General features: G+C 41.6%; 1 protein-coding gene across 2 annotated transcripts in view; it reads right to left on the bottom strand.

Annotated features, from left to right (window-relative positions):
• The window catches only part of sulf2a (sulfatase 2a), a 56,160-nt gene that overhangs the window by 6,461 nt on the left and 36,762 nt on the right, over positions 1-12,937 (bottom strand). The window contains exons 4-13 of one of the 2 annotated variants that reach the window (XM_030133755.1): positions 11,760-11,999; positions 11,506-11,657; positions 9,541-9,710; positions 4,216-4,366; positions 3,812-3,987; positions 3,555-3,683; positions 1,733-1,789; positions 1,482-1,614; positions 893-1,100; positions 224-482 (exon numbers count right to left, since the gene is read on the bottom strand). In XM_030133755.1, coding sequence (XP_029989615.1) covers positions 224-482; positions 893-1,100; positions 1,482-1,614; positions 1,733-1,789; positions 3,555-3,683; positions 3,812-3,987; positions 4,216-4,366; positions 9,541-9,710; positions 11,506-11,657; positions 11,760-11,999 — 1,675 coding nt within the window. Of the gene's footprint in view, positions 1-223; positions 507-892; positions 1,101-1,481; positions 1,615-1,732; positions 1,790-3,554; positions 3,684-3,811; positions 3,988-4,215; positions 4,367-9,540; positions 9,711-11,505; positions 11,658-11,759; positions 12,000-12,937 lie in introns of both variants that reach the window. The other variant, XM_030133754.1, reaches the window with a different exon arrangement.

The following is a 12,937-nucleotide window of genomic DNA, read 5'->3' on the forward strand; positions in this document are numbered from 1 at the left end:
GTTCTTAATTATGTGTTCATAGCATGATTAACATGTGGTGTGTTAGCTAACTTTGACTTTTTTTTTTTTTTAATTTTAGCTTAGCAGTGTGACAACAAGGCTCAGGTGTTATTAATGAGACTGACTGTATATTTTTCTGCCAGGAATAAACGGCCAGTGTCCAAAGAAGTTCAGTTTTTGTCATATCTAACACAGCGCACGAATACAACCGCTACACACACACCTGTAGGTGACCTTCAGAGCAGCAGGTGGGGTCAGTCTGGTGCTGGTGCTGGGTTTTACGGTCACTTCCATGCCACTGAACTCATCATTGTCCTCCTCCGTCCCCAGGCCTTTCTTCTTCTCTGGAGCCCAGCTGCTGTTCCGGGGGCCCAGGGGCCGGTACCCCTCCTCCAGGTCCACGGCGTACAGGTCTCCGTCCAACTCAAAGGACACGGAGCGGGCCCAACGCTTTCTTGTCACAGTTTTACTGGATTTCATCTCTGAATAAGACGAGACAGAGGAATCTGAATAAGATGAAAAAGAAGCGTCTGTTTTTGATTGCGCAGATGAGGATCGATGACATGCCGCCACTCTGATTATATGAATCAAAGTGAAACGCCACCATCATCACACACTATAAATAGGTGACATGATGTTGGATTTAGGACTTTTCAGGTTGTATGATTAAAGGCTCACTTGTCTGTTTCACCACTTGATGGCAGCAGAGACACATCCTTTTCATCTCATGAATACTTGAGACTCAGTTATTTTCCCTTCAGATGAATGGCCCTGTTTGGTAATGCTTTGTAGGCTACAGCAAGGACATTTCAAAGTAAAGTACAAGTGTCTTTCTGAGCTTAATCAGGTCTATTAATAACCACCAGAACAGTGAGTGACAACAGAAACTCACTTTTCTTCGTCAGCAGCCTCTTCCTCTTCAGGATGGAGGTTTTAAAGCCCACCTCAGGACAGTGACACTGGTCGGAGGTGGACGTTGGGGGCAGCTGGGAGGCTCCTCTGGCCATCAGAGCCTGCATACGTGGGGCATAGAGACTGGCCATGCCCTTACACTTATACAGCCTCAGCTTACCAGTCGGGTCCTCCACACACTGCCACTTCTGAAAGAAAGCACAGAGAATCCGACGAACACACCGCATCAGTGTTTAGACACAAAAGCCACTGATTAAAATGTTCCTTTTATTCCAGTATGACACACTTATTCAACACCAACCTAATTGTACTGTGTCGAAACCATTACATGAAATCAATATTCCAGACCAGAGGTATTAAAATATTTGTGAAATGAGTCTTATTATTCAATTTCCAGCTCTTTTTGTGCACACATAAGCATCAGTGCACTTCATTTGGAAAGATTAAAAGGAGACTTTGATGTTAAATGGAACCCTCTAGAGTCCAAAGACTGCCTGTTATTCCCTGTTCACTGTCAGACACGTTGTAAATGAGCAGCATGAGCTCCACCACATGTCCTCCTCAGTTACCTGTCCTGGCTGCTGGCAGGAGGTCTGATACTCGGCCTTCTGGCACAGGTCCTTCACCCGCTGGTACTTGGGCAGGAAGTTCTCCTCCTGGGCCATTTCCTCCTTTCCATCGCCTCGCTTGTGCGGTGGCTTCCTGAGAATACAGGAAGACGCGTCAAGTTTATTCCAACAAAGACAAGATGTTTGATGTGACTGAACACAGTGCGTCCAATGAGAACGTGTGTTGCTGAAGGTCAATCGATAAAACATACCCTCTCTCCACCAGGAAAGAGTCTCTCCAGGTTTTACCCTTCCTGTTCAACTGAAACCTGGAAAATCAGTACAAAGGAACATCCTGTGGTCAGACAAACACGCACATCGTTTCCAACAGTAAAGTCGATGGTTCACATTTAGACTGAAGGTTTTATTATGTCAAAGAAAACACCATCAGCTACAGACACTTTTACATAGATCCTGGTAAAAGGTAGGTTTCCACAGACAAAGGAGGAACAGAGGTGAGACAGGCTGGACTTAACAGTGGACCTGCGTTCACCAATCAAAGGGGCGGGGCCACAGCGGATAGTGGGACGTATAACGTGCACATCAGAAATACCCTGAGCACAGCAGTGTTGTCTTCATTGTTGTAAAAACTCAGTAAAAAAAACATGTTTTACTGCAGGGGTGTCAAACTCATTTTATTCTAGGGGCCACATTCAGCCCAATTTAATCTGAAGTGGGCTGGACCAGTAAAATGATTGCTGATAAATAATGACATCTCCAAATTGTTTTAGTGCAAAAAAATGACATTCAATCATGCCAATATTTACGTTTACAAACTATCCAAACAAACAGGATGTGAATAACCTGAAAAAAATGAAATTTGTGAAGAAATATAAGTACAATCTTATCAATATTATGCCTCGACTTATCATTTATACACATGCATTATAGATCAGATCTACAAAGACACAAAACATTTAGTAAAAGGCAGAATACTGTTAAAATTGCACTTAATTTTCTTTAGACATTTCAGGTTGTTCAGATTATTCACAGTTTATTGTTAAAGGATGGTTTGTTAATGTAAACATTTTCATAATTTAATGTTTATTGTACTAAATCAAAGAGAAAAAAAATTGGTGTTGTCATTATTTATAGGTTATTATATTATTTTTGAGTTTGATGCCCTAACTTGCACTTTGCAAATTCATCCCGCAGGCCGGACTGGAACCTTTGGCGGGCCAATTTTGGCCCCCGGGCCGCATGTTTGACACCTGTGTTTTACTGCATTCTATATTACTGTAAAACAATACATTCTCTTAATTAAGTCCACTGAAAAGAGAACGACAATCAAAACTTCAAATCTGTACTCCTCTTGATATATTCATCTGAACTTTGAGACCCCTAGTATAAGTTGGCATACTTTTCTCTTTTTCCTGTCTTTCCTATCTTATTTTTCTTCTCTCCTTTCTTTTCTTTTCCTTATGTACATGATTATAATTGAGCATTTATATAATGACTTCTATTACGACTGACCACTTTGTATGTTTGTTGTGAAAAAAATCTAGATTTCTAAGGTAAACTGTGTTGTTCTAAATAAAGTGTATCTATAAAGAGCATAGCGGTGTTGGCTCTAAAAATGATGGAGGACGAACACAGCGCAGCCATGTTTATTTTAACAGAGCAGATTATTAGTTTAATTCAAACTCAAACCAAACTTCCTCTACAGTCTCCCCAGTTCCACATCTGTCTGGTGGTGGTGATGTTTGTTTACTGTGCACAGCGCGGGGGTCGCACACGCTATTCGTCATCAACACATCACACCTCGGTTGTGGAACTAGAGGTGTTCCTTGACTCTACCTCTCTCAGGGCTCCGTTCCTACCCAAATGATCCACTGTTTCATTTACTCAGGCGTCGTTACAGAATAAAGGTGGAATATTCCAGAACAGAAGTGGAAAAGGGGCTGTAGAGACACAGTAGAACCTTCCTGAAGGCCAGACAGCACATGATGTTATAGCTCATATCCACCTAGAACATTCTAAATGTCTTGATTTTCCAGTTGAAAGATGCGACCAACAGAAGTGAAAGTGATTCACCTGTTGACGGGCCTGTCTGTGTCCATCAGCTTCAGGATAGACTTTCCATCCATTTCTGACGGGATATCAACACCAGCCATGTCCAGCATCGTTGGCGCCAAGTCGATGTTCAGCACAATGTGAGGATTACTGCAGAGCAACGAGAACAAGGTGACGGCTTTGATTAGATCTGGTAGACATCAACCGTCACCAGATCAATCCAGCTGTCACTGGTATCACACATGAAACATCTGAACCCATCTGCAGACGTCACTCACATGGCTCCTTGTTCCACGTTGGGGCCTCGTACATAGAAGGGCACGCGGATGTCGAACTCATAAGGCATAGATTTCCCCTTCACCAGACCAAACTGTCCAATGTGGTAGCCGTGGTCTGAGGTGTAGATCAGGTAGGTGTTCTCCAGTTCGCCCGTCTCCATCAACATGTTGTACACCTACAGAAGATATAACCGATCACTTACACAGTGTGAAAAAGTTAGTTCATGTTTGTTGAAGTTTGCAGCCTCTGGTGGCAGTTTTAATAAAAAGGGATTGAAGACTTTACCAAGTGTGTCAGTGAATACATTAGACAGTCCCAGTCAGAACAAGCACAGATCTCTGAGGACTTGAGGCTGTCAGATAAAGTGTGTGTTTTTGTGTGTTGGTGTGAGTGTGTGTTGTACCTTCTCCACACTGTCGTCCACAGACAGCAGGGTCTGCATCCGCCTGCGCTGCAGCATGTTGGTGAACTGCATGTGAACAGGCTTCATAGGGCCCGTGTAGCGGAGGATCCAGTGTTTGTCTGGGTTTGGAGCGTAGTTGTAGCTGGGGGTTCTGAAAGATGATAGAAGAGCGAAAAAACACCTTGAACCAAAGCACAATCAAACCCAGCGTGGTGTTCTTCAGGCCCATTTGCATCTTTAAAGAAAAAAACTGCAGAGCCCAGCACTCACTCCAGTATCACCCCCCCCCCCCCATACATTTGCATTAGTTGTTTTTCAATCTATGCATGTGTATTTTCCATTTCCATTGGCTGTAAATTGGATTACAGAAAATGTACCAGTGTGTACAGTTCCATTTTGCATTCACAGCAGTATCCTCTCCCCCGTCTGCTGTTGTATCCTCTCCTTCTCCTTCTGAAGTAGCCAGAAAAGTGTTTATGCAACGCTAAACTGAGGGTTACATAAACCATGTAAATGCAAAGAGCTGCGATCAATAGGACTGTACGCAGTGTTCACAGTTTGATCAATATTTAACTCGGAGCCATAAGGAACTTTAATTATTTGAGAATAAACACGACAAAATATTTAATGAGATCCTGGAAGAAAATGTATTTAACGTTTAAAGTGGATCGATCGGACTTTTACGAAATGTCTTCAGACTTAGTCCACAGTGGCAAATCTAATGTAGTGTGAAGACATGTGTGAGGTGCCAAGGAGAGAAGAAAGTTTATCAGCAGAGGAATGCAGGTCTTTTACTGCCTTCGTACTGTTCTCAGAGTTGATAAGGGCAGAGGGAGATAGAGCGAGAAAAAATAGCCAGGGAAGGTGCACCGAGAAAACATGACCCAAGGGAGTACAAATTTATGGAGAAGGAGCAATTAAAAGTTTGTACAAAGACACTGGGGCTGGATTTTCAGAATATTCTGTGTATAAAGTCTCCATGGCACAGGTTAATGATGCTGGAGGGATTAGATGAAGCAGGAGGAGGGTGAAGGGAAGAAAGAGGAAGGGGCCAAAACTGCAGTCTCATTACTGGCCTTGGATCAGTCTCTGGAGGCCAATAGAAGGTCTGCCATTAAGAGACAGCAGGAGACAGCCAGTCAGGACAGGGGAGGGGAGGGGCATGAGCAAGAGACAAAAGCGGTGATGGATGCGCACACACACACACATATATATACACACACACACACACACGCACACACGCACACACACACACACACACACACACACACACACACACACACACACAGCCTATCCATTAAAGGTCCAGATCTGGTGGTACCACATGGACCCATGTCCTGTCCAATATTGTCTGTGTTTAAACTCAATAACTGATCTGTTTAAAACAAGTATGAATAGGTCTGAGTAAGTACTGTCACATCACACATGCGACAACTGACACAAATAGCATAGCAGAGCATATTTGACTAATAATTGGATTGGACAGAACCTTTGTCTATTTATGTACTGTTGAATAATTAGTTCAACAGATTCACAGACTGAAAATATCAGTGATACAAGAACAAATAGTTAATAGTTCATTTACATGAGTCTGAACAAATATTATTATTAAAATTAATAGTTCATTTACATATATGAGTCTAAACAACTATTATTATTAAAGTTAATAATGCATTTACATATATGAGTCTGAACAAATATTATTAAAGTTAACAGTGCATTTGCATATTTTAGTCCTTTTTAGGTTTCATTTTATATTGATTATATCTTCATATCTTTTTTCTACCAGTGATACTAACATTTTGTAAACAGTTCCATAAAGTTCTGAAGCTAAAAATGATCCTATTTGATGGGTGTAAGTTTAATGTTTGACACTGCTGTTGATGTTGGTTTGATCTAACCCTACAAACTCATCACTTGTTCGTCTCTCTGACTAAATGGTACAAATGAGCAGAGCTTATTATGGTGCTAACACTAATGTGAACAACACACCAGCCAAACAAACTGGAGTGAAATCCTGGCTGTGTGCAGAAGGCTGAGCTGCCAAAAGCCTACTGCAGGCACAGGAAGATAACATCAGGCTCAGATTATGGAATTTGTGTCATTCTGGGTCAAATGAAAGGGAGTGTGAATGAGTGGATGAGTCATAGGCACACACACAGCTCTAATGGAACAGGGGATATTTACCCTGGTGGAGCTCCAAACTCCCACTGAATGAATCCAGTTTCCCTCCAGTTCACACTCTTTTCCATAATAACTCGCCTCAGTTCACTGTCATAGAACCGCTCGAAGGACCTGAGGGTCTACAGCTGCTGACAGTGGAGGTGCTGTCCTCAGGGGAAGGCTTCAAGGTCACTGTTTAAAGGTCTCAGTCATGGATACAGAGGAGTTTATCTCAGGCCATAACTGAAGGACTATCATTAAACTGCCAGTGCACTATCTGATTTATTTCTTAAAATTATTACTTCGATTAAAAAAAACAAACAAAAAACTTTCAAACATTTCTTTTGGGTGTGAAACTTTTTGCTGATTCCTGATATGACTGAATATTATCTGTACATATGAACCACCTACGTATGGAGCTACTGGGCAGATGTTTGACATCTGGTTAGGGTTAGGGCAGTGGTTCTTAACCTGGGTTCGATCGAACCCTAGGGGTTCGGTGAGTCAGTCTCAGGGGTTCGGCGGAGGTCAAGACACACACTCGACTCATTAGTCAGGTGTGTGTGTTGGGCTAGGTCCGTGTATGTAAACAAACGGCTTCGGAGACTCTTTCTCTGATTGGCATCCAATATACGCGGTGTATTGTTGTTGCTTATAGCACTACAACACAAAGGAACAGACTTTGCTGTGAAAATGACATGAGAGTGGCACTTGCCAAGGTGAAGCCACGCATTTCTGAACTGGTCTCTCAAAGGCAACAGCAGAAGTCACACTGATTTGCAGTAAATATTCATTATAATTGTAGCCTGATGGAAATTAGGTGATGGGTGTGCGTTAAAATGTTAAAAATGATAGATAGCATAAATACAATAAGTTCATTATTGGAATACATAAGGTTAAAAATTAAAACCATTTCAGTGTGGTTGTATTTAAAAAGGTCATGTCTTTGTGAAAAGGTATGGAATTTGTTGTGAGTTCATGCACTGTATTGGTTTTGTTCTTTGAACACAGTGATGTTAATGCACAGTTCATTTTGTGCACCAGTAAAACATATGCCTGTGTCTTGAATTTGAAAAAAATCATATTTTATTTTTTAATAAAGAAGGGTTCGGTGAATGCGCATATGAAACTGGTGGGGTTCAGTACCTCCAACAAGGTTAAGAACCACTGGGTTAGGGTTAGGGTTAGTTAGCAGATATTAATGGATGTGTCATGTCGGCTCCCAGACTGTGTCTGGATTTGTCTGTCTTTTATGCTGTCTGTCATTTATGTTGTCTGTCATTTCCTGTTTTATTTTGTTAAGTTTCCCTCATGTGTCATATCTGGTGTCTTTACTTCCCTTCCCTGATTGTTTCACCTGCTCTGATTACCTGACTCCACCCTGATGCGTTCCACCTGTGTCCAATTGTCTTCCCACCCTCTTGTGTATTTAAACCCTGTGTCTTCCCCTGTTTGTTTGCTACACTTGTGTGCTCACTTACCAGCGTTTTTTGATCCTGTCAGTCTGTTGTGACCTGTTTGTCTCCCGACCACCGATTCTGCCCGTTCCTGTTTTGCCTGCTCGTCTGTGACCTGGTTCGTTTACCCGACTCTGATTCTGCCTACTCCCTTTGGTACCTCAGCCTCCAACGATTACCTGTGTGTCGACCCTCCGCCTGGATTACTGACCGTGAGTTTTTGCCTGTCCCTCATGTACCGTTGCCTTTTGATGTGCTCTCCTGTGTATGACCTGGCCTGTTTTTTGACCTCCCTTTGTTTGTTCCTAGTCGGGGTTCTGTTGGGTTTTTCCCGGCTCGGCCACGCTGGTCGCCAGCTGTTTCTACTCACGGCCCAGACGTCAAGCCCCGAACACAGCGTCATCACAGATTCACTAATTATTCTGTGTTGTGTCTTTTCCCTTGTTAAAGTGTTCAATAAACACACTCGAACTCAGGTCTGTCTATTGGTCTTGCAGTTGGGTTCAGCCTCTGTACTAGTCCCATTACAGGATGTAACTAATACTGTGGTGCCTCTAGATGTAAGAGGTTCAGGACATGTTTGTGCCTAAATTCCATTTGTGGATCCTGAGCTTCTTCCATGTTGGACCCAGTCTGACCCCAGTCTCTGTCTTCACCCTGAAGCTTCTACTCATACACTGATTTTACAGCTTTAAGCCCATTAAACATATCTGCTCTTCCAGTGTTCATCCATTCACTGATTTTACAAACTATTTAATCTTTGAGATCATCTCAGGGATCCTGGATCTGATCCTGGGTACCATCAGGTGAAGGCGGAGTTCACCATGGACATGTCACCAGTTCATCACAGGTATAATATTAAACAATGAACAACCACTCACTCTCACAGGGGTTCACTCTTTATACAAATACAAAATTCCAGACTTTTTCCATACTGCTACTTTCTTCCCAGACCTTGACACTATGTACTTTTATACTTTATCTACTTTTATACATGTACTTTTATACTTTATGTACCTTTTTTATATTTGTGTTCCTCCTTTTTTAGCTCAGATTGTACCTGTTGTAGAAAAGGTCATTTTAATAAAGGTATGAATGAATTAATGCATAATTTGCAGTAAATTAAGTTTTACTGACAGAAATGTTTTTAAAACATATGAAAATCACAAAAGTGCATGAATCTCACTCAAACCAGTGTCTGTAGAATCATTCCAGTACCTACCAGTTAAACCAGATCAGTTTTTTCATATTCTCTCTTCATGTACTTATTCTCTTACAGATTATGGCCTTTGAACAGACTCTGAAATTCAACTATGACACAAACTTTTCCCAAACTTCAACATGACTTTCACCTAACATTCCAGACTTTTCCCGCCTTTCATGCACCCTGCGCTCACATTCACACCTACAGGCCTTTTAGTTCAACCAGTTAACGTCTGCATGGTGGAGAACATGGGAGGGGAACATTTAACCTCCACACAGACTCAAACCTGTTTCAGAATCATATTTAAATATTGGACTGGTTTAGTTGAACTGTAGCGGTCTTAATGCTCAGCTGTGGATCTGGTCTGGTCTTTGTGTGGACTCAGTCTTACCCTGACCTGGTCCTGGTCTCAGCCAGTTCATAACCCTTTAAAGTACTGGTTTGGTCATGACTTGGGTTAGGGTTAAACCTTTGGACTCGAACACACACGGATCATCTTACATGTGGTGTGATGCATTGGGGAAGGTGGTGCTGTACTGGGGGGCGGAGTCTTCAGGACCGTGTGGGGCCACGTGGCTCAGGACCATCATAATGGGACGGTGGGGGTACATCCTCTTGGACATACGGAAGTAGTTGATGCTGTCATTGGTGATGATGTCTGTCAGATAATCCTATGGAGTGGACACACATGGTCAGTCAGGATGTCAGTGAGGGTCAGAACATGAAAATGACCAACAGTGCCTGGATGGAACCCACTAGAACCACAACACACACACGTTTCAAACATACTGCCAGTGTTACTAATTCATCGTGAATATTTAAACCGATTTTCATTCAAGTGTTAAATTCATACAGTTCCACACTATTCTGCACCTTCAAATTCATGTTAGAAACACAGGATATGAAAGAAAAGGACTCCGACTTTTGGTTTCTTGTGTAAATATAGAACATTATTATCTGGTATCAGCTGTTTACTAGTGGCTTTTTACAGACGCATTCTGTTTTTCTGACTTCCCAAGTGACTCTAATGCCTTTATTTCCACCGTTCCTGGTCCTGCAGGTTTCACATTCTTCATTTTGAGCAGATTTCATCCAAGCACTACATGTTGGTTTTTCAATCCGCCCTTCTCTGAACCAGCACTTATCCATATTAGATGAGAGGAACATTAACGCAAAGACTGTTCACTTATTGATGTGGCCGTGTTTTCAGTGACAGGACAGAGTATATGTCTGTGTGGACGTTTATGATCAGTGATTATGACAGTTTGCATTAGCTTGTATTAGTGTTGTGTGTGTCAGCTCCGTGTCGGTTTAATCCTTTCTTTGTTGTTTTAGTCAAACTTTAATGCTGCTCAACACACTTTAATCATGTCATCCAATGAATATTTCAGACCTGTCAAAACTATATTCAGCACATTAGAACATGTATAATTCAGGTTACTGGGTTTAGATCTGTAGACCTAAGAGTCTTTAAAGAATGTGCAGACCCTGTCCAACCTGTTCACAGGTGATTTTTATTCAACGGTAACAGAATTTTTATTTGAGGTATATGGCTGTTTCTAAAAATATCTCAATTCATGACAGAGTCTGACGTATTTTATTTACTTAGTAGATTAGACCTTGAATAATGGTCACATCTTTTAAATATACAACATTCTGACAGAAATATAACATCTGCTTTTCACAGACACATTTAGTGTCAGTAAAACTGTTCCTGTTCTTAGTAGAAGTGGAATCTGTGAATGTACATGAACCCTGAAATTATAACTACAGTAGCTTTAGTATAGAAGGGTTTGGATGTTTTGGATTATGGTGCTTTTATATATTTTCATGTCACATTCCTGCAGCCTATAACATATAGCGCAGTGTTTATCAACCTTGGGGTCGGGACCCCGTGTGGGGTCACCTGGAATTCAGATGGGGTCACCTGAAATTTCTAGTAATTGATAAAAATAAAAAAATCCTAATAAAAATCTGTGTTGAGTTGACAGAGCCAATGCCAATCCATAGCAGACAAACTGAGTCTGAAACTGAAGCACTGTGGTACTGTTTATCTGTCAAATGTTCATTGTGGTCAGTTTCAGACGCTGCAGCACTTTCATAATTCATAGTTTGAGTTATTGTTTGTTCAGTATTAATTGTCAGCCTTGTAAATCCAAGGTGGACTGACTGTACATGTCCTGACCAAGGAAAATCAAATTCTCCCTTTGTGCAGTAATCTACACCTGGCTTTTCTGCCTCCGTTCAGAATAATATACTTTATATAGACTAAATGTCCTCTAAAATTAACCTGTATTTGAAACATAGGATAGAAAACTATTACAGGATCAAAAACAAATTAATTTTAACAAAAAAACAGTCACCATTTTGAATGTCTGGGGTCGACAGGAATGTGTGATTTTAAAATGGAGTCAGGAATAAAAACAGTTTGAACCGCTGTTATAGAGGATGGATAACATATGCTACCTTTGCGTAGTCACTGCTGTGCTTCTCTCGTACTCCGTTCCGGCAGAGGGTGTAGTTGTAGAAGCGTGAGTTCTTCACCAGTGCTACCCATTCCCTCCAGCCAGGGGGCACATATGAGCCGTTGTACTCATTCAGATACTTTCCAAAGAAGGCTGAGGAAGAAAAAGGAGGAAAGCCCATTTTAGTGCTCATGCTCCGGTCCATGTGTGACAGGGTTTGTTGAACTGGGGGGTACATTCGGGGGTCACACTCACCTGTTCTGTAGCCAGAGTTGTTAAGGTGCACAGCGAACGTATGTGGTTCATGGTGGGCCTGCCACGACGGAGACGAGCAGTTCTCATTGTTGGTGTAAGTGTGGTGGTTGTGCACGTACTTCCCTGTCAGAATGGAGGAGCGGGATGGGCAGCACATCGGTGTGGTGGAGAAAGCATTTGTAAAATGGGTGCCGCCCTTCTCCATGATCTGCCGGGTTTTGTTCATGGCCAGCATTGAGCCTGGAAGGGGGTTGGGGGGGGTATGAAGGGATAACGGGGTGACGGAGGGTGAGAGAGAATCAAATGCCAAAGACTCAAGTGAAAAGGACATAAAGGACAGTGAGAAATGGTCCAAAATTAGAGTGAAATAAAATAAATAAATAAATATTGCATGCTGGGCTGAGTAAAAACCACTGCAGTTAGATGTAGAGAAAAAGAACGGACTAAAAGTAAATGAGGGACTAAATCTTTCTGCTAAAGTGTAACCCATTTAGATTCCTGTGTACTAAAAGCTTTTCAGCGTGATGCTAATTGTTTGGGGAAACAGATGCTTGACCATAAATTCCTGCTTTTCAATGGGAGTCTTCTCAGTGGCGCTCACAAGGGGACAAAGGGTGTCACAGAGGCCATTATGCAGCCACTCCAGTCCAACACGACGGCCGCTAAAGGACTTAAGCGGGTCAGGAGATGGCCGGGGTTTGGCAGCCACACAATAGGAGCCATAGGCTGTTCTAGAGTTTTAGGCCAGAAACAGAGGAGTTGGCAACGGGAGCACATGACTCTGAGTGGGTTAGAGGGGACGGAGCCAAGAGGAAGCATTAGGCTGGTGTTCCCTGGATGATACTGTTCATACATGGACACAAACACATAGTCCATAGTTTTATAATTATTGATAGTATTTTTTATCCAATGTCTGATACAATATAATTATATAAACAGAATGTAGGTTTTACTACTGGGAGTCTGTTAAAATAATAATAATAATAATAATAATAATAAAAACAACAATAATAATAATAATAATAATAATAATAATAATAAAACCAGTTGTATCATAAAGTAGCATGGGATTATGGGAATTGTAGTTTTCATTACCACTGCAGATGATGACAATATTTATGGACAATGCAATGTATTGAATTATTCATTTCATTAATTTCATTACTCTGTCATTGTTT

The sequence above is a fragment of the Sphaeramia orbicularis genome, chromosome 5 (assembly GCF_902148855.1).
Source record: "Sphaeramia orbicularis chromosome 5, fSphaOr1.1, whole genome shotgun sequence".
In the NCBI taxonomy this organism is placed as follows: domain Eukaryota; kingdom Metazoa; phylum Chordata; class Actinopteri; order Kurtiformes; family Apogonidae; genus Sphaeramia; species Sphaeramia orbicularis.